Source organism: Pelobates fuscus, chromosome 4, assembly GCF_036172605.1.
Source record: "Pelobates fuscus isolate aPelFus1 chromosome 4, aPelFus1.pri, whole genome shotgun sequence".
Classification (NCBI taxonomy): Eukaryota; Metazoa; Chordata; class Amphibia; order Anura; family Pelobatidae; genus Pelobates; species Pelobates fuscus.
The window spans coordinates 186,986,678-187,012,333 of record NC_086320.1 but is presented as its reverse complement, the minus strand read 5'-3'; the positions used below and the strand labels follow the sequence as shown (position 1 = coordinate 187,012,333).

Sequence of the window (25,656 nt, the reverse complement as noted above, 5' to 3'; positions counted from 1 at the left end):
ATGTACAAGAAGAGATGTTAGGGATAGATGAAATGGAAAAAGGTTTGGAGAGTGGAAGTGGGTATAGACTATGCAGACCCATGAAACATACAGACACCTACCCTGCTAAACAAAAAAATGCATAATTATCATTCAGATACACAGTTAATGATAAGCCTCTAATCTACCATAGAGAGAGGCTGTTACTACATCAATTTTCCTAATTTTTGCCCTATCAACCCATCCTATTAGCAGCTATAGCTTTTTTAGGAAATGCTTGGTCAGTAACTTTTTAAATTTGAAGATGTTAGTATGGTTGAGCAACAGTGCAGCTGGTTAAAATGGGATGCCTCTTGCCCACTATTGAAGTGACAGTTAAATGATCCTGCTATCTAGCATTTCATTAAAATATCTTAATCTTTTAATTACCAATAAGTTATTGATTAAAACATATTACAAACCCTGTATTTGGTATAATAATGGATATATAGCAAGCATATAGCCGTAATGTATTGCAATGCTTGGGGCAAACAAAGGGAAATCCATTATTGGTTGGGATATGATATAAAGCATCTAATGTAAATATTAATGAGTTAGATCAGCTGTTAGAGCAAATTAGGAAAGCTGCAAATCTGGGTAACACGTTAGTTATTGGCGATGTTAATTACCCGGACATAAATTGGGATAGAGATAATAGTACTTCAGAAAGGGAATCAGGTTTTTGAATGTGTTAAATGACAAGTTCATGTCACAACTGGTACAAGCACCAACTAGAAAGGATACTTTTCTGCATCTCATTATAACAAACAATGTTGAACTTTTGACCAACATTCAAGTAGGGGAGCATTTGGGAAATAGTGATCACATTATGGTAATTGTTTAAATAAACTCAGAAAAGCAAAAGCACATGGGGTATACTAAAACGTATAATTTTTAAAAAGGCAATTTCAATAAGATTAGGGCAGCTCTACAACATATCGACTGGCATAAACTCCTTAGTGAAAAAAACACTGAGAATAAATAGAAGCTCTTCAAACAAATATTAGAAAGGTACATTTCTCAGTATGTACCATTGGGTAATAAATATAAAAGAAACAAATTGAAAAAAAAATAAGAGATTAAAAATAAGAAAAGGGCATTTAAAGCATTTAAATTGGACAAAACAGAGGCATCCAATATAAGATATAAGAAGTCAATAATGCATGCAAAAAGGCAATTAAAGTGGCTAAACTAGAAAATGAGAAATTGAAAGCCAAAGAATGCAAAATCAACCCCCCAAAAAGATTTTAAGTACATCAATTCTGAAAAAAACAAAAAATGAAAGTGTAGGTACACTGGAAACAGAGATGGGTCTGTTTGTTAATGAAAACCAGGAAAAGGAAGACATTTTAAATAACTATTTTTCCTCAGTATATATTAATGAGGATCCTATGGCAAGATATATGCAAATGATTGCTGCAACAAACTTGCAGATAACTTGTGATTGGATGACTTGAGACAAGGTGCTACAACAGTTAAAGAAAATTCATGTAAATAAAGCTCTGGGACCTGACGGTATTCACCCACGAGTACTTAAGGAGCTAAATGGGGAAATAAGTAAACCTCTGTATTTAATCTTTCAATATTCTTTAGTTTCAGGTATTGTACCGAAGGATTGGAGAAAGGCAGATGTCGTTCCTATATTTAAAGGGGGTTCAAAATTCTTGCCTTAAAATTATAGACCTGTGAGCTTAACTTTTGTGACTGGGAAAATATTTGAATGGCTATTAAGGGATAATATTCATGAATTCATTGGGAAGAACTTGTTATTAGCAATAATCAGCATGGTTTATGAAACATAGGTCTTGTCAAACTAACCTAATTGCATTCTATGAAAAAGTAAGTATAGATAGTATAGATCAGGGTGTTGCAGTGGATGTGATCTACTTGGATTTTCCTCACAATAGTAGGGTAGAACATTGGCTTAAGGATAGAGTACAACGAGTTGTCATTAATGCTACATTTTCAAGCTGGACAAGTGGTGTCCCTCGGGGTTCTGTTTTGGGACTGCTTCTATTTAACATATTTATAAATGATCTTGAAAAAGGCATTTAAAGCCATATTTTAGTGTTTGCAGATGAAACAAATTTTGTAAAATAATAAAATGTGAGCAGGATATTGCTTTGCTGCGGAGGGATTTAGATAGATTGGGGGACTGGGCACTAAAATGGCAGATGAAATGTAATGTAGAGAAATGCAAAGTTATGCACTTCAGGGTCATGAATGCACAAGCAACTTACACCCTAAATGGTAGAGAATTAGGGGTAACAAGAAGGATTTGGGAATTTTTATTGACAACAAGTTAGGCAGCAATATGCAAGGTCAATCTGTAGTTGCTAAGGCCAGTAAGGTTTTGTCATGTATAAATAGTGGCATGAATTCTCAGAAAAATATAATTTTGCCTCTTTATAAATCGCTGGTAAGACCACACCTTGAGTATGCTGTTTAATTTTGGGCACCTGTTCTAAAAAAAGATATCATGGCACTGGAAAAAGTGCAGAGACAAGCTACAAAATTGATAAAAGGAATGGAACATTTTAGTTACGAAGAAAGGTTTAAAAAAATTCAATCTCTTTAGTTTGGAAAAACGGCACCTCAGAGGGGTTATGATAACATTATACAAATATATTTGGGGCTAGTACAAACCATTATCTGAAAATCTATTCACAAACAGGGCTATACATAGGACACAAGGTCACGCATTTAGGCGGAAGAAAGGAGATTTGATTTAAGGAAAATAAAAGTTTAGTTTTTTTTTACAGTAAGAACTATAAGGATATGGAATTCTCTGCCTGAAGAGGTTGTTTTATCAGAGTCCATACAGATATTTAAACAGCAATTGGATAAATACTTCCAAAAACATAACATACAGGGATATAATTTCTAATTAGTGGGGTAATAGCTGCTTGATCCAAGGAGATATCTGACTGCCATTTGGGGTCAAGAAGGAATTTTGTCCTAGTTTGTTGCAAAATTGGGGGCGCTTCAGATTGAATTGTTTTGCCTTCTTTTGGTTCAACAGCAAAAACATTTGTGAGGAAGACTGAACTTGATAGACGCAAGTCTCTTTTCAGCTATGTAACTATATGTAAACATATCGCAATCCAATTTATGTATAAATTGATTTGCAGACAAATGTAAAAATAAATATGTAAATTTTAACATTTTTTATTTTTAACTTATTCGTTTAGCCTTTTAAAAATATTTCGGAAACTAGCAGCTTTAGACAGTATACAATGTCCTTGATTTTGTAATATTTCACTCAGGATCTGATTTGTAGCTATAAAAGCAATTGCTTAAGGATAAGTTATTGTATATCTATTATAGATTGACAGGGGTTTATTGGTTGAATTTAAGTATCCAGAAAAGAGCACAATCCTGTCTGGAGAAACAACAGGACTTCAAGGGAGATGGATTGCCGCATTGTTGAACAGTGCAAAAGGCTAATACAGTGGCATGGTCAATGTACAAACATAGGCTAATTAAAATGGAATGGAGGAGGAAACCCACAAGTTTGTACATAGGAGCAGGTAAAAGGGAATCTGACAGAAAAATAGTGAGTAAGCCAAGTGAACATATTTCAGAGGGAAGAGAGGTTATACATAGGTAAGATGTCAAAGGTGCACCCTCTGTGATTTACCTGTGTTACCAGCATTATCTGCATGCACTTGTGTAATTTCTGCCATGAAAGCTATACTTGGCATATAGAGCTCATCATAGTTAGGAAGATAGGGGGCACAACAAGTGCCTATGTCAATACTGTGACATCAAGAGACAGCCGCATTCAAACATGATACCTCAGTAGATACCACATGTCCCAACCAGTTTAGTGGAAGTGGCTATGTCAGGATGCATGCATCACCTTAAAAGAGCTGACATGCACATTATAGCAATACAACATTATTAAAATGAAGGCAGGTCACACTTCCATTAGCAACTTAACTCATCCCCAAACTTCCCATTTCTACTCAGTGATAACAGCAAGAAGCTGACTCCATATTAGTTAGTTTCAACATTAATTCCTGCATTTGGGAACATAGAAGGAGAACTGTAACTCTTGTTGATGGACTCCACGTCCATTTGATTTCTGCTGGCAGGTCAGGTCCTAAGGATCTTTGAGTGCATGTGTGGTGACATTGGTGTTATATCTTCAACTCCAGGTGTTTTGAAATTAAAAAAAAAAAAACATTTTAAAAATAACTAAGTTCTTAAAATTATTAAATAAAAAGATACATTATATTTAAGCTCTTTACTGCTTTCTGATAAATGAGATAAATGTCAATAAAGTGGAACTGTCACTATTTATAGTTGTCCCTAGAATTATCAAATAATATCACATTTGTTTTGTGAGGTGTGAAAAGTAGTCCACACCTGTTTATCCTGTAACTGGGTGCCCCTATCTTATGTCCTTTGCCAACGGCATTCAGCATATATAAAGCATACAGAGAATAGAAGAAATTAAGCAGTGTCTCAAGTTCTCCTCCTCATTTGCAATATTTTCCTTGGCCTTGCCTAGATGAATTGGATTATGATTTGCTAATTCTTTAAAGTAAATTTAAATGGACATAGAACACATCATGAGGTGGTATAAATTACAGGGAATTAAGAGCTCCCCTATAAGTCCCATCAAGAGTCAAAGCATGGGAAATGTATCCTAAATATATAATTTCCTGGCTGTAGAAAGAACAGAAAAAGGTGATAAAATCTCGAGACCACAAAACAACTGGTCTTGAAAAAATGGAACCTATCTATTTGTATTTTTTGTGCTTCATTTAACCCCTTAAGGACACATGACATGTGTGACATGTCATGATTCCCTTTTATTCCAGAAGTTTGGTCCTTAAGGGGTTAAACAAATTTGGCAAACACAAACCCACAATGGTGCCTAAATGCACACCTTTATATTTAATTATGAAAATAAATTGTATTTAAATGGATTTGTATACATGTGCCTCTCATATGCATAAAAACCTTAAAGCATATGAAATTAATAAAATTGACTGGAGAATCTAAGTGTTATGAGTTCTGTATTTTTTCCCTGTAATTGTTAAATATGACATGGTTCAGATATTGGATGCTGTGCATGATTCATTTCTTGACATATTGATGCATTATGCTTGTTTTAAGAAATTATGACTTTAGAGTGTTCTATTTTTTAATTTATGGCTATTTTAATTCAATGTGCATCTAAAGGTGTAGAAAATATAGAAAAAACATGTTATCATGATCATTTAAATTTTAGAACTTAAAGGAAAAAAATCTTTATTCTTTTTGCATTTGCTAAATAATATTTGCAAGCTAACTCGCTAATTAAGGTTTAGAGCACTAGCCTTCATTAATCATTTTTATTCTACAAGAAGGATTTGTGGTTGAATGAAACAACAAAACTGTAAGCCATTCACTTATACAAGTTAAGGCTAATCAATCAAAGAATTGTGTAAATTCAATTTTCATGGTGTCATTTATGTATTGCTTCAGTTTCCATAAAATATACTGAAAAGTTAATTATAGTGTATGTTTTCTATTTTTTCAACCTATGCTGTGTATGCCAAATTCAACATTTTTTTTCCATTTTATTTATCAATAAAATATACACTATATGGATACTAGTATTGGGACACAATAATGAATCACTGAATTCAAGCATGGTACTGTGATTGCAATAAGTCAGTTCATGAAATTTCATCCCTGCTAGATATTCAACTGTAAGTTGTTTTATTGGAAATTGGAAGCATTTAGGAACATCAGACACTTAGCCACAAAGGAAAAGACCACGTAAATTCGTAGAGCGTGGTCACCGAGTGCTAAGGTGCATGATCTGTCAAAGTTACCAATGCTCTGCTCATTCCATAGCTGAAGAGTTCCAAACTTCTACTGGCATTAATATCAGCACACAAACTGTGCAGCGGGAGCTTCATGGTTGAGCGGCTGCACGCAAGCCTTACATCACAAAGTACAATGCCAAGTGTTGGATTGAGTGGTGTAAAGCATGTCGCCACTGGAATTTGGAGTAGTGGAAACATGTTTGGTGGAGTGGCAAATCATGCTTCTTTGCTTTTTACACCAGATATGAGTTGCACTGGTGTCACACTGTGCCCTGGCAGGCCTTGAAACGCACACGTGTGAAGGAAACTGACTGCTATTATTTCACAGTCAAAAAAGTTTTTTTTTTTTTTTTTAAATGTACACACACTACTGTTACACCAGATATGAGTGTCACTGGTGTGACACTGTGCCCTGGAAGGCCCTGAAACACACACGTGTGAAGGAAACTGACTGCTATTATTTGACAGACAAATTTCTATTTTTTTTTTTTTTTAATGTACACTACTGTTACACCAGATATGAGTGGCACTGGTGTGACACTGTGCCCTGGCAGGCCCTGAAACGCACACGTGTGAAGGAAACTGACTGCTATTATTTCACAGTCAAAAAAGTTTTAGTTTTTTAAAATGCAAGCTATTGTGACACCAGATATGAGTGGTGGCACTGGGCAAGTGGGCACAGTATACGCTGTGAGCCTGACACACACGCTGGCAGGCAGGCTACTGCAATTCGATTACACAGGAAAAAAAGGGCTTTTTGGTGTGCTGTCCTTACAGCAGAGATTAGATGAGTCCTTCAGGACTGTAGTGGACACTGAATACACTAGCATAGCTATCGATTTCCCTATTAAATCAGCAGCAGCTACACTGTCCCTCCTCTCACTAGGAATGCAGCTTCCGAATGAATCTAAAATGGATGCTGTCCAGGAGGTGGGAGGATCTGGGAGGGAGGGTCTGCTGCTGATTGGCTGGAATGTGTCTGCTGACTGTGAGGTACAGGGTCAAAGTTTACTCAATGATGATGACTAGGGGGCGGACCGAACATCGCATATGGTCGCCCGCCGTGGCGAACGCGAACAAGCTATGTTCGCCGGGAACTATTCGCCAGCGAACTATTCAGGACATCTCTATTTAACATTAAATATTTAGGTATGAAACATGATTTAATATGAATAAAATATAAAAAAAATGGGAGAAAATAAGAATTTTTAAAATAGTTTTAGTTCTACATGACATTTTAACTGTGAATGTCATAATACTGTTTGCTTTTACTGCAACAAAATACATATATTTATATTCACGTTTAAAACAGTACCCACTATGTACAGGTTTTATGGTGTTTTGGGAAGTTACAAGGTCAAATATAGCATGTTACGTTTTTCAGTTTTTTCACATTGAAATTCGCCAGATTGGTTACGTTGCCTTTGAAACCATATGGTAGCCCAGGAATGAGAATTATGGCACACCATTTGCAATTGTAGACAACCCAAGGTATTGTAAATGGGGTATGTCTTGTCTTTTTAGTAGCCACTTGGTCACAAACACTGGCCAAAGTTAGTGTTAATATTTGCTTGTGTGTGAAAAATGCAAAAAACTAATTTTCATTCCTGGGCTACCATATGGTCTCAAAGGCAACATAACCAATCTGGCAAATTTCAATGTGAAACAATGAAACGCAAGTCTTATATTTGACTCTGTAACTTTTGAAAACTCCATAAAAACTGTACATGAGGGCTACTTTTATACTCGGGAGACTTCGTTGAAAACAAATATTAGTGTTTCAAAACAGTAAAACGTATCACAACAATTATACTGTCCGTGTAAGTGCCATTGGTGTTTAAAAAATGCAAAAAAAAATCACTTCCACTGACAATATCATCATTGTAATACATTTTAAAGAATATTAAATCCGTAAGGATAAAATAGTGGTGGATTGGCGCTTAATGTGCAAGAGAAAGTGCAACTACCCTCAGTGACTGAAATCACTCAAAATGGCATTATATATTATACAAAAATAAATGATAAATAGAGGGGGGTGCAAATATACAAAATAAATATAAAATGTATACTTATAAGTGTGAAGCCTCCTGATCTTTCTGAAAAGACAACATAAACACGCTCATAGCATAATACTGTTACTTCAACCAATATAGATCTTATTACAGAGGTAATGGGTCACTCACACTTTCCAGAGCCACAACAAGCAGGCTCTGGCTTAGATGGCAGGTGAATAATAAGCTTATTCCGGCTGTAGGATTCACTTGTAGTGATGTCACTTTTCAGGTACCCCAGGAAGTATAATGATATATAACAATATATATTATTTTGTTTAATTATTTTTATTTCTATATTGGTATATATATATATATATATATATATATATATATAGTGATATATGTATATAATTATATATATATATATATATATATATATATATATATATATATATTATTTCGTTCTAGGTCAATTTTGATAATAAAATATACATATTAATTTTAACCCCTTAAGACCGGAGGGCATACAATTACGTCCTTTTTAAAGCGTCTCTAAACGCCGCAGGGCGTAATTGTACGCCCTCCGTTTTTTTGTTACTTACCCGGTCGCCGGCGATCCCACGCCGGCGATCGCAGTTGGGGGGACTCCCAGGGAGCCCCCCGCGGCACCTCCGTCCTCTTCAGCCCCCCCCGGGCCATGTGAGAGTGAGGTCCTTGCGAGGACCTCACAATCACATGGCCGGGATAGCTGGCTGCAGCAATGCCAGCAGGGGGACTAACTTTAATGACAGTTAGTCCCCCTGCTGGCTGGAAATCAAATTAAAATAAGTTAAAATAAGTGTAAAAAAATATATATATACTTAGATCATATATATATATTATACACATATACACACACACACACACATACACTGTCAAGGTGTATTTTAATGTTAATATATATATAATTATATATTAATATCAAATTACACGTAGACTGATACTGATTAAATATATATATAATTATTGTTATATATATATATATATATATATTTATATATAATATAAAAAAATAAATATGTAAATACGTAAAAAAATAAAATAAAAAAATTATTAAAAATACAATATTAAAAAATATATAGATGTGTTTTATTTCGTTCTAACTGTATTGTGATATTACTATATATATATATATTTATATCAAAATACACGTAGAACGAAATAATATATATATCTATATACATAAATATATACGTATATATCACTATATATATACCTATATATAAATAAAAATATATTTAAAAAAAAAAATATATATATATATATATGTATATATACACATATGTATATATATATATATATATATATATATATATATATATATATATATATATATATACATATATTAATTCTACACACATATTTATGTAATATTTTTACATAATTAGGTATCGTAATTAATTACAATTAGCGGGACCTGCCTGACAACCCATGCCGAAAGTATAAGGAATTTAATTTGCTAGCACCATATTTAACCCTATAACTTTCCAATACACCATAAAACCTGTACATGGGGGGTACTGTTTTACTCAGGAGACTTTGCTGAACACAAATATTAGTGTTTCAAAACAGTAAAATGTATTACAACGATGATATCGCCAGTAAAAGTGATGTTTTTTGCATTTTTCACGCACAAACAGCACTTACACGGACGATATTATTGCTGCAATACTTTTTACTGTTTGAAACACAAATATTTGTGTTCGGCAAAGTCTCCCGACTACAACAGTACCCCTCATGTACAGTATTTATGGTGTTTTCAAAAATTACAGCATCAAATATAAGGCTTGTGTTTCATTTTTTTCACATTAAAATTCGCCAGATGGCTTACGTTGCCTTTGTGACCCTATGGTAGCCCAAGAATGAAAATTACCCCTATGATGGCATACTATTTGCAATAGTAGACAACCCAAGGTATTGCAAATGGGGTATGTCCAGTCTTTTTTAGTAGCCACTTAGTCACAAACACTGGCCAAAATTGGCGGTTTTTTTGCATTTTTCACACACAAACAAATACTAACGCTAACTTTGGCCAGTGTTTGTGACCAAATGGCTACTAAAAAAGACTGGACATACCCCATTTGCAATACCTTGGGTTGTCTACTATTGCAAATGGTATGCCATTATGGGTGTAAATTTATTTCCTGGGCTACTATACAGTCTCAAAGGCAACGTAACCAATCTGGCGAATTTCAATTTCAAATGTAACATGCTATATTTGACCCTGTAACTTCCCAAAACACCATAAAACCTGTACATAGGGGGTACTGTTTTACACGTGAGACTTTGCTGAATACAAATATGTGTATTTTATTGCAGTAAAAGCAAACAGTATTATGACATTGACAGTTAAAATGTCAAGTAGAACTAAAAAAATTAAATAAAATCTTATTTTCTCCCATTTTTTTCATATTAAATTATGTTTCATAGCTAAATATTTGATATTAAATGAAAGCCCTGTTTCCCCTGAATGATATATGATATATAATAAGGGGGGGTGCATTTAATATGAAAGAGGTGAATTACGGTTGGACAGACATATAGCGCAAATGCCAGGTTTTGTTTACATTTTGTTTTGTTCACAACGTGTACATTTGGCTCCGTCCTTAAGGGGTTAAAATACAGTTAGAATGAAATTACACACACACATATATATATATATATATATATATATATATATATATTATGTATTTACATATTTATTTATTTAATATTATATATATATATATATATACATATATATATATATATATATATATATATAATGAGGTTTGTGTTACAGTAGCTTACAGTAAGATAATAAAGGTAAACATTTTTTCAAATAAGTGGGTTGTCAGTATATTTTTTATGCCACTTTATAAAAAATTTTAATTAAAAAAGTATAATCAGGGATTTCACATTTTGTTATTTTATTATTTTTTTTCCATAATAAAAGGCCTACTTTTCAAATGCTTATATATCGTATCTAACACATATTTAGAGATCCTTTATGCTTGTGCTTTATTAAGATGAACTTGTTCATCAGTAATGGTATATATACAAAAATGATGGTTAAGTTGCAAAGGAAACAACAGATGAAAAAAAAAAAAAGAAATATTAAATAAAAGTACAAAATCACCACAAAACTTGTTTTGCCACTTTGATAAATCTCCCTCATTTTATCCGGGTTTTGCTCCTTTTTCTGTGCTCTTTCTTAGCTGATGGAGAGGCCTCCTTGGATTTACAAATTTTTCATTTTCATACCTCATACATATAAATTTTGAAATATAATACATAAGGAAACACAATATTTAAATGTAAAAAAAAAAGTGGCAGTTCCCTTCAAATATTTATTCAACATGTAATATTCCCAGAAATCAACTTAACTCACTTATTTCTGTTGCAGTTATTGTGAGATTGTGCCATGGACTGACTTCACGGTCGAGACACTTAGACAGAAATATAGAGCCATTCCCTGAGTATATACTGAATATTCTTTCGATATCGGTGTTGCGATCAATGCTATATCTATGAATGATAACACAATTAAAAAAAATACACATATTTAATTTAAAAATATTAATTCGATTTACGACAATATGCTAAAATGTACATACAGTTATTAGCAGGTTGGTGGAATGGTACATGATTTGCATTTAGCACTTCTTTGCTTTAATGCAAGACAAGACATTCTTTACATTGCAAGATGATGTTTATTACAACATTGTTTTCCTTTTGATTGTCAGAGAGGATTTTAAATATATTTCAGAGACAGTCAGTGCATTTAAAGACAATATTGTACCCGTTAATAACTCTGTACATTTTTTGAAAAATATTTATTTTTATACATTATTTAATGTTGCTTTACACATAAAAAAATAATTCTGCAAATATTTTGACAACAGTTCACTAAAATATATAAATTTAAAACAATTTCTATATTAAAAGTGATCCAATCATATTTCAAACATAAGAACGTGTTCTATACAAGTATGATGTTTAAAAAGAAATAGGAATGCAAAGCAAATATAGATGAAAGCAAAAACCAAAAACACGTCAAAGGAAAACAATGCAGTACACGTGAATATAAATTATAAGCACAGCTCAAAATTATAATTTGAGTTACAGCAAAAAAATATTTGTTATGTTTTGCTCTGCTAAGAGGTCATGTTTTACATATAATCAGGGTTGATACAAAGTAATACCACCAATGCATTTTTTCTTCTATATGCATCAATTTGTCAGGATATATATTAAAGGAACTGTATTGGCACCATAACAACCTCATTGAAATTGCCCAAATGTTCCTGGTACTTTATTACTTGAAGGGGTTAAATCATTCATGATGGTTTAACTCCAAAGGTTGCTCCCCAGTGGCATATATTTTGTCCAATTCAGTGCCAAGCAGGGGCACCACTGATTGGCTTATAGTGGTCAGCTGTCTCCATAAGCCAATCAGTAGCTTCTCATTCATAAAATAGGTACCATAGCTTCCATAATTTCAAGGCCATGATAGCATGATGCTGCAACAACCACACTTCTATCAGGGACAGTGTATGTTCAGATATGGAATTAGGCAGTAGGTTTTTTGTACTGGTTTGAATAGTGGCCAAGAAAATCATCTCGGTATCATCTGGCCACAAAACCTTTTTCCCATACTTTAGTCGAGTCAGTCTAGTATATTTAGCATACACCAGTCATGCTTTTGTATAGCGTTTTGAGTAATGGAGTTTGATACAGAGCTCTTGTAATTGTTGATTTGTTCAACTTTACTCAAGTCTATTCTACTGACCTCTGTAGCTCATTTAAAGTGACTATTGGTTTCTTTTCGGCTTCTCATAATTCTCATTCTCAGTCTCATAAGTGATTGTTTTTGAGGACAGACTTTTCCAGGCAGTGTTTGGGTGGTATGATGCAGTCTTCATTTAGAAATAATTGTCCCAACAGTGCTAACTGGGATTTTTAAACACTTTAATATTACTTTGTCTCCTTATTTTGAAGTAGTTTGAGTGCTTTATATTTTACTATTGTAAAATATTGTTGCATTTCATACTCTGGTTAAGGATAATTGGTCAAGCTGGAGATCACAAGAATCCAGCTTGACCAAAGATCCTTATCCAGAGTCTGACTTTTATCCAGAGAAAAATATTATTTACTTTGGTTTTTTTTACATCTAGAGACCAACTGCCACCAAGGACATTTTTAAGCATCCAGGCAGATATGTTGAATATGCATACTTAATTTTGTTTTATTATTTTTTTTTAATCCAATGTCACCCTAAATGAGATTTGTTTTAGTTTAAATGTTTTTAGATAAAGTATTACACAAAACTAAAGTTTTTGTTTCTCCAGGGGAATTCTTGTGAGGGTCCAGACTGGGGCTGTGTGCTTGGGATGTCTCTACTTCTTCAAAGGGTGAATCCCCATTGAGGAATGAACATTTTGGCAGCAGTCCAGAGCACCAGTCTAGATTTCTTCTGATTCAAGGAGGTTCACTCATTTACCATAAGTCTTCAAATCCATAACAGCCATGGTTACCACATACTGGGTGTGATCTAAGCCACAGCAAAGTTATCTAAGTCTTTTAATTAAATTACTATTTTGTGGCTATTATTATTTTTATTTTTGGGGGGATATATCCATGTATGCCTTATATGTTAGTAATTCAGTATAATGCTACTCCTATATTGAAGTGTGTCATCTATTTTTGCAAGCTAGCAATCAAGTTTTCATTGTTTATGACCTCTGCTATTTGAGGTTTTCTGTTTGGGATTTTCTTTTTCCATTCTGTTCATTTCTTCATCAACTCAGAATACAACCTGGAGAATTATCAGCAAATTCAACGGACAATATATATATATTCTTCAAGAATAAGGGAATTACAATTACAAAGATTAGCATTTGTGTATTTTGTAATTAACCGTGTGTACTTTATGCAGTATATATGGTTTATATAGGGTTTATAGATACTCACATTCTGGGTCTTTTTTTTAGTAACGTATACATATACAGTAATTATAAATATACATATGTGTTTGTACATTTTGTATATAATTGTCCACCTTATTTCTCCAATTTGTTTCTCACTTTTACACACTTCCTTACATTTGTGATGGATTCTCATGTCTAGGCATGCAGGTTACTGGCTTTATAATTACATGTGTTTGTAATTTAGCTTTTTCTTTAGAGCCTCTACAAATTCTGGAATATATGGGCTTAACATCTTATACTGAGTAATAAAAATCATTTTGCAGTGATTCTTGTGTGCGGCATAATTATTCATTTTTGGAGGTATTTCTGTGGTGTTACCGCAATACCAACATAAATAATCAGCTAAGTACCAACATCTGTATATTGTTTTGAGATATTATAAAATGAATAGCTATATAAACATGGATATCTTTTTAACTCTATATCAGTACAAGACTTACTGGACTGGGCTCTTTGCTGAATCAGGATCTTGAGCAGAAACCTGACCAATGATATTTCCTTCCTTTGCATCTTCATCTACTTCGATTATATAAAAATGCCTACTAAAGATAGGGGCTTCATCAACATCCTGAAGTAAAATTTTCACAATAGCTGTATCTTTGAATGGTCCGAGGTGGAAAAAACGTGGCTCTACATAAGAATTGGTTGCTTCAACCTGAAAAGTGTATATTCCACGAACTTCAAAATCCAACAACTGTGGGTAAAATGTAAAAAATTGTTTTAATTAAATGCTCGTAAACCTCATAACATAACTCATGAAAAGATAAAAAAAATAAAATTGCTGTGTAAGCCTCATGCCTTATGTCACTTAGACAAGATCCATATTTAATAATAAAAAAACACACAATTGACATATCAGTATGTAATATATATATATTTAAAAAGGACATTATCACTTTAAAGAAAAACTCCAAGCACCATACACACTACAGCCTGCTACAGTGTCAGGGCACCCCTTGCTCAATTGCAATCACAGCTCAATGTAGTTATAGGGCTTGGAGGGTTGAATTAAGTAGGATATTCTTCAAATAAGCCAATATTTTTTTTTGTGGTACATTTATTTTTATGCTTGCTTGTGCTTTATAGCTCTGTTTATTTTAAATATAATGTTTATATTTACTATAAATACACTATATAAATACACTAATAAACACATCTATATCACTGCTGTAAGATTTAGTAGAATATAGTAGCAATGTTTCATATAGAATAGAATATAGTAGCATTATTTCATATGTATAAAAACTAAAATGTTAGTGAATAAGTAATGTAATACTTACAGCCAGAAAGTCACTTTAAATCCTTTGAGAGAGATATGCATACCTGGTGAACTGTGCACCAATGTGGCAGGCACCTCTATGACACTCAAATAGTTAATATGTAAATTTGAATTGCAAATTTACGAAGACACTTTATTTTATAGTTATTAAATATTCACTATTTACTAAACAGTACTTTTGGATTGTAGGTCACAATAGCACTATTCATTATGAAGCCCACGGAACAACGCAGAGGGGGAGTGGGCCTTCACAGGGCCAGAGAGTGGGCAGGGAAAAGATTTGGGGGTGGGCTTAGGGTAATGCAGCGTGGGGGTGGTCTAAGAGCAAGTTAAATAGCGGCCATCTTAGAAAGGAGCCATTTTAACAGAATTTCACTCACCTGTTCTTTGTCAGGTCTGTGGGATTCTTCTTTTTTCTCGTTTCTGCAGGTATGGCGTCGTTGGAAGAGATCCTGGAGGCAGTCAGAGACCGAGGCATGGCGTGGCTACATCAGCAGCTCGGCGCTGCTGCAACATCCCAGGAGTCGGAGCGGAGGCCTACACGGAGGACAAGGCCGCCTCAGCGACTAAGCCCGGGTTTGGCACCCGCAACTCGTCGTCGGAGGAGCCCATCGGTCGATGACAGGGTGATGGCGACTGGTTCCGGCAGCGGTTTGTCGAGGCGGGCGGCGCCGGTCACTGGGACGGCTGGCCAGGCGAGGAAGGCCGCGAATAAAGGAGCACGCGGGAAGATGGCGCCCCGCGGATCTGCGGCGGGCAGGAAGGCGGGAGCGGAGCTGTCCAGCTGTCCAGGACAGCGGTACAAATGATCGGGTCGGGAAGCGGCCAGGAGGCCAGGGATGCCGGATTATCTGGATTCGGTGAGTCGAGCACCAGGGGGGGTTCGGGGAGTCGGGGCGAGAGTCTTGCTGCTGGCTCTTCCCTAGCGGTCCCGCCACAGGACCAGGGGGATCTGGACAGCGGTATACAGAGGGTGGCCTTGCCGAGGGCCAGGTCGGGGAGCATGGCGGAGGGAGGAGAGAAGGGGTGCAGCAGGGTCAGCAACAATATGAGAAAAGCGGCAACAGCCGGGATGCTACTGGTAGTCAGTCGGTGGTGGTCAGCAGAGGACAGGAGACGACGTGTAGTGGCCGGCCGGGCGGGGAAGGGCGAGGGACCATGGCGGCAGGCGGAAGCAGGCAAGGCGGAGAGGAGCGGGAGGGCCCGACAGGCAGCTCCCAGGGGGGTGCGAATAGAAGGGCTAGCGCTTGGAGGGGAAGGAGTGAAGAACGGCGCAGCGCTAGTGCCAGGCACAGCAGAAGCAGGTGTATGGACAGAGGTCGGATGAGCAGAGGGAGGAGCCCGTCGCGGGACAGGCGTAGCGACTCCAGGTCCGGTTGCGGAGTTAGGCAGCGGAGGTCAGTTTCCAAGAATTGGAGGGGGAGTAGTCGGCTGAGTGCATCCGGTTCTTCTGACAGGAGTGGCCGGGAACGGAGGCGGAGATCTGTCAGCGGGGACAGTAGGACGGCGAGGAAGAGCCGGGATTGGGACAATGGAGAAGAGCGTAGGGAGAATAGGCGGGCAGGGGACCGATCAAGCAGACTGCCCAGGTTGTCTTCTCCTTACAGGTCGCGGAGTCACACGCCTGCGGTTCCGAGGAGAGACCAGGAGATCAGGAGTCGACGATTCACGGAAGCTCCGGGGCCTGACAGGGCTGGAGGAAGGACGGCATCCCCTGGGCCTGAAGCGGCCGGGGGCAACAGCGGTGAGTTGAGCTCTGCATTACACCCAGGAACACTCATAGGCTGTTTGAAATCTTTATTGGACACGTGGGAAGAAGGTAGGGAGTCTCCGCAGTTTGGTAGAGTATAGGCCGCAGACGGGGACCAAGTTAAGGTAAATACTAGTAGGGGTTCGATATCGGGAGGGGTTGTTAGTGGTGACGCGGGTGACGCGCCTCCGCTCATAGAATCGACCGAAGGGGTGTCGGAGCAGGCAGCGGGGTTCGGGGACATTTCGGAGGCCGCACGGCAAAACGTGCATGTGTCCTTCGCGGGGCCCCTGGGTTGTCATTTGAAAGTGGAGGTGAAAGAAAAGATATGGAAAGGTGAGTTCGTAGAAATCTTTTCCCTTCTCCCCCTAGAGGAGTTCTTAGACCTCAAGGAAGAGGACAAAAAAGACGCCAAGAAAGAGGAAGAAGAAAAGAGGCGTAAGTATAGGAAGATCCCGAAAACTTTTGGGAATTGGCTGAGGGCATTTTGTATTTTGGCCAGCGTTATAGGCGAAAAGCGTCCGGATCGCTGCTCTCAGCTATTTTGCTATCTCGACGGGATAGGAGATGCGTACCGGACTTATGGGGGGCTGGCGTGGTGGAAGTACGACGAGCAGTTTCGTCAGCGGCTGGCAGCGAATGCTTCCATGCGGTGGGACCAGATGGACTTGCCGCTATGGATGCGGCTGATGATGGCGCAGAAATCTGCTCCCTTTCCAGGGACAGCCGGCACGGCCTCTGGGAGCGCTGTGTTGGCGGGTCCGAAAAAAGGTTTTTGCTGGGCGTATAACGAAGGCCAGTGTAAGTGGGGGGCTTCGTGTAGGTTTAGACACGAGTGTTCGGGTTGCGGCGGGAGCCACGGGGTCAATCGATGCTTTAAGAAAGGAAAGAGTAGCACAGGGGGAGGTACGTCAGGATCAGCTACTACAGCGAATACCGCTGGGGCGGTCCCCAGTGAAAGTCGGCGCGATGTTGCCATGGCTAAGGCAATACGATAGTCAGCACGATGCAGAGTTTTTGTGGAAAGGTTTCACGGAGGGCTTCAGGATCCCCTTCAAAGCTAAAGGTCCGAGTGGGGTAAGCGCAAATCTTAAGTCAGTGCAGGAACACCCGGGGGTGGTGGGGGAAAAGTTGTTGAAGGAAGTCTCCTTGGGGAGGATGGCGGGACCGTTTGCGGCCCCGCCATTGGCGGATCTGTGGATATCCCCTTTGGGTGTGGTTCCCAAGAAAGAACCGGGTAAATTCCGTATGATTCATCATTTGTCGCACCCAAAAGGGGGTTCGGTAAATGATGACATTGACGAGGACCTGTGCTCGGTCTCCTATACATCATTCGACAAAGCCGTCGAGCTGGTACGGAGAGCAGGTCGGGGGGCGTTAATGGCGAAGGTGGATGTAGAGGCAGCGTTTCGGCTGCTCCCCATTCATCCGGATTGTCCTCACCTCTTAGGTTGTCATTTCGAGGGCGGGTTCTTTGTAGATTTGTGCTTGCCTATGGGTTGCTCTGTGTCATGTGCCTATTTCGAGAAGTTTAGCACGTTCTTGGAATGGGTGGTGCGCAAAGAGTCGGCGGGGGGATCAGTGGTGCACTATCTAGATGATTTTTTGTGTGTCGGCCCTCGAAATTCGGGTAGGTGCGGTCAGCTGTTGGGGATTCTGCAGTGGGTGGCGCATTCATTCGGGGTGCCTTTAGCTGCGGATAAGGCCCCACTATGTGCATTTGTTTTTCTGGGTCTGGAAATTGACTCGTGTGCTGGGGAGTGTAGGTTGCCGGTAGATAAGCTGCAGACTTTACGACACGTGGTAGGCACGGCCAAAGGGGCGAGGAAGGTTACGTTGCGGGGCCTGCAATCACTTCTAGGGAGCCTTAACTTTGCATGCAGGGTCATTCCTATGGGGAGGATATTCTGTAGAAGGTTAGCTCAGGCAACAAGCGGGGCGCGGCGGCCGTCTCACTATATTAGGGTGTCTGCCGACATGAGAGAGGACCTAGAGGTGTGGGATCATTTTTTGAGCAACTTTAATGGGACGGTGTTTTTTAGGGAGCTGTCTGTGTCGTCTGAGGCTATAGGGTTGTTTACAGACGCGTCGGGCAGTATTGGTTTTGGTGCTTATTTGGCGGGGGAATGGTGCGCAGAGGGGTGGCCGGAAGTGTGGTTGTCATCCCCGCTTATCAGAAACCTGGCGTTTCTGGAACTGTTTCCCGTGGTGGTCGCGGTATCGCTCTGGGGGGGGGAACTGGCCAACAAAAGGGTCACCTTTCATTCAGACAACATGTCAGTAGTGCAGGCGATTAATAGCCTGTCTGCTAGCTCGCCACCGGTGGTGCGTTTGTTGCGGCGGTTGGTTTTGCTTTGTATGTCATCTAACATTGTGTTCAAGGCTAGGCACATTCCAGGGTGTAAGAATGTGGTGGCTGACGCTCTATCTCGTTTGCAGTGGGAACGTTTTTGGGAAGCGGCTCCTGGTGCAACGAAGGTGGGGCGGGCGTGCCCAGTCGAAATGTGGCAACTCGGGATGGCCTGCTTGGGGAGTGCATAAGGAAGTCGCTGGCGCCAAGCACCTGGTCGGCGTATGTTAAGGTCTGGAAGGTATGGGAGGAGACGGTGAATCAGGTGGGGGGGAGCTTTCCGTGGAGCGGAGACTGGATGTTCTGTTGTGGATTCTTTGCCAGTTATTCGTTAAGCAGGCCTCTCCGGCCATGGTCGACAGACACATGTCGGCCCTGGCGTTTTTATTTAAGTTTAATGGGTGGGAAGATGTTACTAAACATTTCTTGGTTCGGCAGGCTATCAAGGGCTTCAGGAGAGGGAAGAAAACGGCTGACTCGAGGCGGCCGGTGTCTTTCGGGATACTTCAAGGGTTGGTGGAGCTGCCGCCATTTGAGGTTGAATTATTCGCAGGTGCATTTGTGTGGGCCTTTTTTGGGGCTTTTTGGGTCAGTGAACTGGTGAGTGGGAACAAGGTGGGGGTTGGGGGTCTGCAACAAGAAGATGTGATGATCTATGCTGACAGGGTGAGTATCAGACTGTGCAGGTCAAAAACGGAAAAGGCTGCACGGTGGTCTTGTATGGGTTGCCGGGGTCCAAGGTGTGCCCGGTGCTACGGGGAGCAAGTTATTTGGCGCTCCGACCAGAGGGTAAGGGCTGTTTTTTCATACACGCTGACGGGTCGGCGTTGTCACATTTCCAGTTTACCAGGGTCTTCCGGATAGGTCTGGGGAGGATGGGCCTGGAGCCCATGCAGTTCGGTACTCATTCGTTCCGTATTGGGGCCGCAACGGAGGCGGCGAGGTTAGGCTTGGGTGACGATAGGATTAAAAGGATTGGTAGATGGGAATCCTTGCGTTTCCGATCGTATGTGAGACCCGACAGGTTGGTGTAAAATAAAACTTAAAAAAAAAAAAAAAAAAAGTGAAAGTTAAATAAACTGAGTGGTGAGGGTGTTGGTAACGGGACTGTGAGTTGGAGGACGAGGTACTAACTTTTGTTTCGTTTCAGGTTGGAAAGTGTGGGTGATCGGCCATTCGTTTGTGTATTGGGCACAGAAGAGAGCTGCAGCTAGAAGAAGCGGAACACAGCTGGGCTTTCCTCGGGAGCGGGTGGCGATCTCATGGTTTGGTTTTAGGGGATTTAACTGGCAAGGTTTGAGCAGTGTTTTGTTCACGAAATTGTATGGGGGGGTGAAGCCTGATGTGGTAGTGTTGCATGGCGGGGGGAACGATTTAGGGCTTGTCCCTCAGAGGGAGTTAGTGAGGCGGATGAAGAGGGACATGGATCGGCTGGTGGGGCTGGTCCCTGGCGTAGTAGTGGTGTGGTCAGAGATGGTTCCCCGATTTGCGTGGAGGCACGCTAGGGACCTGGCTGCGGTGGCCCGATGCAGGGGCAAGGTGAATAGGGCTATGTCAGCATTTATTAGGCGTTTGGGAGGTGTAGTTGTCCGACACAAGGAGTTGGAGGCCATGTTGCCCGGTTATTTCAGGAGGGACGGGGTCCATTTGTCAGACGTAGGGATTGACATACTGAACCTGGGCTTTCAAGAAGGTATTGATAGGGCCCTGTTTTTGTGTAGTGGGGGTCACGCATGTCCTTAAGGGGTCAAGGCATGTGCTATGGCGGAACAGGGCATGGTAAAGTCGGAAGTTGGCTGGAATTGGAAGTGGATAGGCCAAGGCCTAGGCCGGAGTAGGCCAGGTGGATAAGAGTGTTGGTAGGTTCAAGTTCTTCGGTGGCTACGAACCTAGGGGGTAGGGGTGTCTGGGTACACCCCTACAGTAACGTTTGGTTGGGGCCTCTTTGGTAGGCCGTGTGTTATAAGTTAAATGTTATTGAAATGTTATTTATTGTTTAAGTGCTAGGGTCATTGTCAGGGGTATTGTATGGGGGGATAGTAACGAAATGTCAGAAATGACAATGACCCTAAATTTGTTCATTTGTTTAAGATTTAAAGGACCACTCTAGTGCCAGGAAAACATACTCGTTTTCCTGGCACTAGAGTACCCTGAGGGTGCCCCCACCCTCAGGGACCCCCTCCCGCCGGGCTCTGGAGAGAGGAAGGGGTTAAACTTACCTCTTTTTCCAGCGCCGGGCGGGGAGCTTTCCTCCTCCTCTCCATCTTGATCGCGACGTCATCGGCTGAATGCGCATGCGCGGCAGGAGCCGCGCTCGCATTCAGCCGGTCGCATAGGAAAGCATTTACAATGCTTTCCTATGGACGCTTGCGTGCTCTCACTGTGATTTTCACAGTGAGAAGCACGCAAGCGCCTCTAGCGGCTGTCAATGAGACAGCCATTAGAGGATTTGGAGGCTGGATTAACCCTCATTATAAACATAGCAGTTTCTCTGAAACTGCTATGTTTATAAAAAAAGGGTTAATCCTAGAGGTACCTGGCACCCAGACCACTTCATTAAGCTGAAGTCGTCTGGGTGCCTAGAGTGGTCCTTTAATAAAAGCTGTGGACGTTATACTCCAACAGAATAACTGGTGTCCGAGTCTTATTAAAGGTAATTTAAACTAACACCTGCCGAATAACGACAGTGCCTATGTCAAGACTTTTTTTGTATTACAAAAGCAGCCAAGTCCCTTTTAATCTTACAGCAATCATACAGCAATTCTCAGGGAATAATCCCGGTTTAATCTTAGAATCCAAATTATGAAATGTGTGAATTAAAAGGGTGTTTGATTATTAAAGAACACTAAAATGTTAGGAATAAAAAAAAAAACAATATTCCTAATGTATCTGTGTCCCTGTCCTTAGTTACCTTGGTTCCCTCCTGCACCGATGTGTATTTTAGAATTTATAAAACTGATAATTTCCTTACCCTTTTCCAATGATGATCTCTCCACCTCCTGCAATGTCATGGAAAAGGCATTGGCACTTCCACAGTTTGTCCAATCCAATGCTCTTCACAGAAGAGCATTTGGGATTGGATAAGCAAGCGGAGCGAGCCACGTGCATGCATTCAAGATTCAACATAGGAAAGCAATGAATCAATGCTTTCTTGTGGTGGCTTCTGCATTACGTGAGCAAGTTTTAATCGGTCAGTACCACAGAAGCGCCTCTAGTGGTTGTCAGTATGACAGCGACTAGAGGTGGATTGAACTCTAAATAACTGCAATATTTTACATTGCAGGGTTAAAACTAAAGGACCACTGTTCCCAGGCCACTTTATTGAGATGAAGTGGTCTTGCTGACTTTAGAAACCTTTTAAAGATACATTTTCAGTTATAATTGTTTTGCTTTCCATTCCATCAAATCATTTTTATTTTGAGATTTATTTATTTTTTTACTAAGGAAACTCATTCACGAATGTTTACTGTTAATCTTTAGCCCGATGTGTATTTGTTATCTATACTAGTTATATCCGATGACTCTTGCTTTGAGTATAACGATATTAAGCAGTTAGTAAAAAAATAAATAAAAAAATGTAAAGGTTAACATTTATATAATTCTTAAAGCAGTGCTTGATAACAATAGCAATCTTATTGCTATCATTCATAGGATATACAGGTAACTTACAGTATATATTACAGTAAATATCAGAACAAAATCTGAAAGATATGACCTTTTTAACCGTTATGATTCCATCCTGTGTTTCCTTGTTTGTGATAATATCGAAGAAATGTTCTGAATCTCCATCAACAATGCTGTATACAATCTCTGCATTTTTACCAATATCAGCATCGTTGGCTTTAATTCTGCCTATTTCGGTTCCAATAGTTGCAGATTCTAAAGAAGAAAACTGATAGACACCTGCAACACAAAATATCACATTTATGAAATTTTGTAGGACTGCACATAATCTATTTAACCTGTGCACAATGTCGTAAGAGAAAATCACTTAGACAAACACATTTTTTATTTTTTTTTAAGTGTAATTTTGGAAGAGTTCAGAATAACCAACAGTGACAACAATTATATCCAGTGTTAATTTATATAAACATTAGTAAAATAGTAAGGAATACTCTGTGCTGATATTAATTCTATCTACCCATTGGTATTTGTTAAACTTTGATGTATTGGCTCACAGTTCTCTTTCAGGATACACTATTTATTTTTGTAAGTTGCTTGTATTTGCATTGGAATAAATCAGTTGTTTCAAAGTAAAAGTGCATAGAAAAAGTGGAATACAGCATTAGATGGGGAACAGGGCCGGCACTACCATAAGGCGGCCCAGGCGGCCGCCTTAGGGCGCACCGGCCGTGGGGGCGCAAAATCAGGCTGACCGGAAGGAGGGAAGCGCACTGCGCTCCCCTCCAACCGACGACCTGTTGTAGCGTGGCCGAGCGCCCGGTTTTGCGGGCGCGCGAGGGAGCACTCTCCCATGTGTGCTTCCTCTTCAGCTCCCTCGCGCGCCGCATACTGATACCGGAGCCGGAAGATGACGTCATCTTCCGGCGCCGGCATCCCTACGTGGTGCGCGAGGGAGCTGAAGAGGAAGCACACATGGGAGAGTGCTCCCTCGCGCCCGCCCGGGAGCCAGCCAGGGAGGGAGCCAGCCAGCCAGCCAGCCAGGGAGGGAGCCAGCCAGCCAAGGAGCCCAGCAGCACCACTGGACCCCAGGGAATCCCTTCAGCACTCCAAAAAGGTAAGGAGGCTGAGGGATTAAATAAAAAAAAAAAACATGTGTTAGTGTGAGTGTTAGTGTGTGTGTTAGTGTGTGTGTCTGCTAGTGAGTGTCAGTGAGTGACAGTGTGTGTGTCTGCTAGTGAGTGTCAGTGTGTGTGTCTGCTAGTGAGTGTCAGTGTGTGTGTCTGCTAGTGAGTGTCAGTGTGTGTGTCTTCTAGTGAGTGTCAGTGTGTGTGTCTTCTAGTGTCAGTGAGTGTGTCTGCTAGTGTCAGTGAGTGTGTCTGCTAGTGTCAGTGAGTGTGTCTGCTAGTGTCAGTGAGTGTGTCTGCTAGTGAGTGTCAGTGAGTGTGTCTGCTAGTGAGTGTCAGTGAGTGTGTCTGCTAGTGAGTGTCAGTGTGTTACTGTGTGTCTCTTACTGAGTGTGTTTGTGTGTGTATTAGTGAGTCTGTTTGATGTCTGTTAGTGAGTGTTTGTCAGTAAGAGTGTATGTTTTGTAAGTGAGTGTGTATGTATGTCTGTCGCTGAGTGTGTCTGTCAGTAAATGTGTGTGTCTGTTAGCTGGTGTGTATGCATCTGTTTGTGAGAGTGTGTGTGTCTTCAGCACTTACCTGTCTCTAGCGCCGGACTCCCTTGGCGCTGGGGATCCCTCCGCCTCTCAGCTCCGAATGCTCTTGCCGCGCATGCATTAAAACCGCCCATAGGAAAGCATTACTCAATATATGTATACCTGTATATATGTATGTGTCTGTATGTCTCTGTATGCGTGTATGTCTTTGTATGCCTGTATGTATGTATGTGTCTGTATGCCTGGATGTCTCTGTATGTATGTTTCTGTATGTCTGTCTATGTATGTAAGTATGTGTCTGTATGACGGTATGCCTCTGTATGTATGTATATATGCCTGCATGTATGTCTCTGTCTGTGTCTGTATGTCTCTGTATGATTATTTCTGTGTTTGTATGAACCTTATTTTAAACGAGGGTGGGGGGCACCAAAATGCATCTTCGCCTGTGTAACTAAAAATCCTAGCACCGGTCCTGATGGGGAATGAAATGTTGCTATATTCTAATGTTTGTATGCACTTTTACTTTAAATACATGTTTGAAACCTTACATTTTTTCTGAGTCATCTGAGTGCAGTACTTTATTTTTGTTCCCCATTTAACTATCAATTGGGAACAATAATCAAAAATAAGGAAACCAGAATCTTAAATATTGGTTCTTGTATGCCATCAGGTTTTTCATTATGTGTTGCTCTAATAAGCCAATCATGCTTTCATGAATCTTTAATGTTGTGTACCTCTCATATATGTTTTTAAATGCAGACACTCTGAAAAATAAATGTTGCTTTTTAGTTTCAAATGTAAGTTGTTTAAAAGTGATTGCTAATTAAAGACAGAACGTGTTTAATTATTTATACATATTTTGGAAGTAAATAGTAAATTAGCTTCAGTAATAATACATTTCACTTTACTTCAGTTTGTGAGCTGCAGTGCATCTTTTGTTTTCTATTTAGAAACATTCAACAATTGTCTACTTTGTTGTTTCAATTTTAATTTGAAACAAATATACAGGGCTATCTTATCAGACATACTCTCTAAGATGGTGTTTCATTCCCCCTGTGTTTTCCTCCTCTTTAAGAACCTTAGACTCAATCACATCTCATGGAAACTACTTGCAAGCCAAATGAATGGGGAGTCACTGATTGGTTGAG

General features: G+C 39.8%; 1 protein-coding gene across 1 annotated transcript in view; it reads right to left on the bottom strand.

Moving 5' to 3' along the window:
• Positions 1-25,656, bottom strand: part of LOC134608749 (cadherin-9-like) — a 338,385-nt gene that overhangs the window by 38,747 nt on the left and 273,982 nt on the right. The window contains exons 6-8 of the mRNA XM_063451835.1: positions 22,940-23,127; positions 14,286-14,539; positions 11,247-11,383 (exon numbers count right to left, since the gene is read on the bottom strand). Of these exons, the coding sequence (XP_063307905.1) occupies positions 11,247-11,383; positions 14,286-14,539; positions 22,940-23,127 (579 nt within the window). The remainder of the gene's footprint in view (positions 1-11,246; positions 11,384-14,285; positions 14,540-22,939; positions 23,128-25,656) is intronic.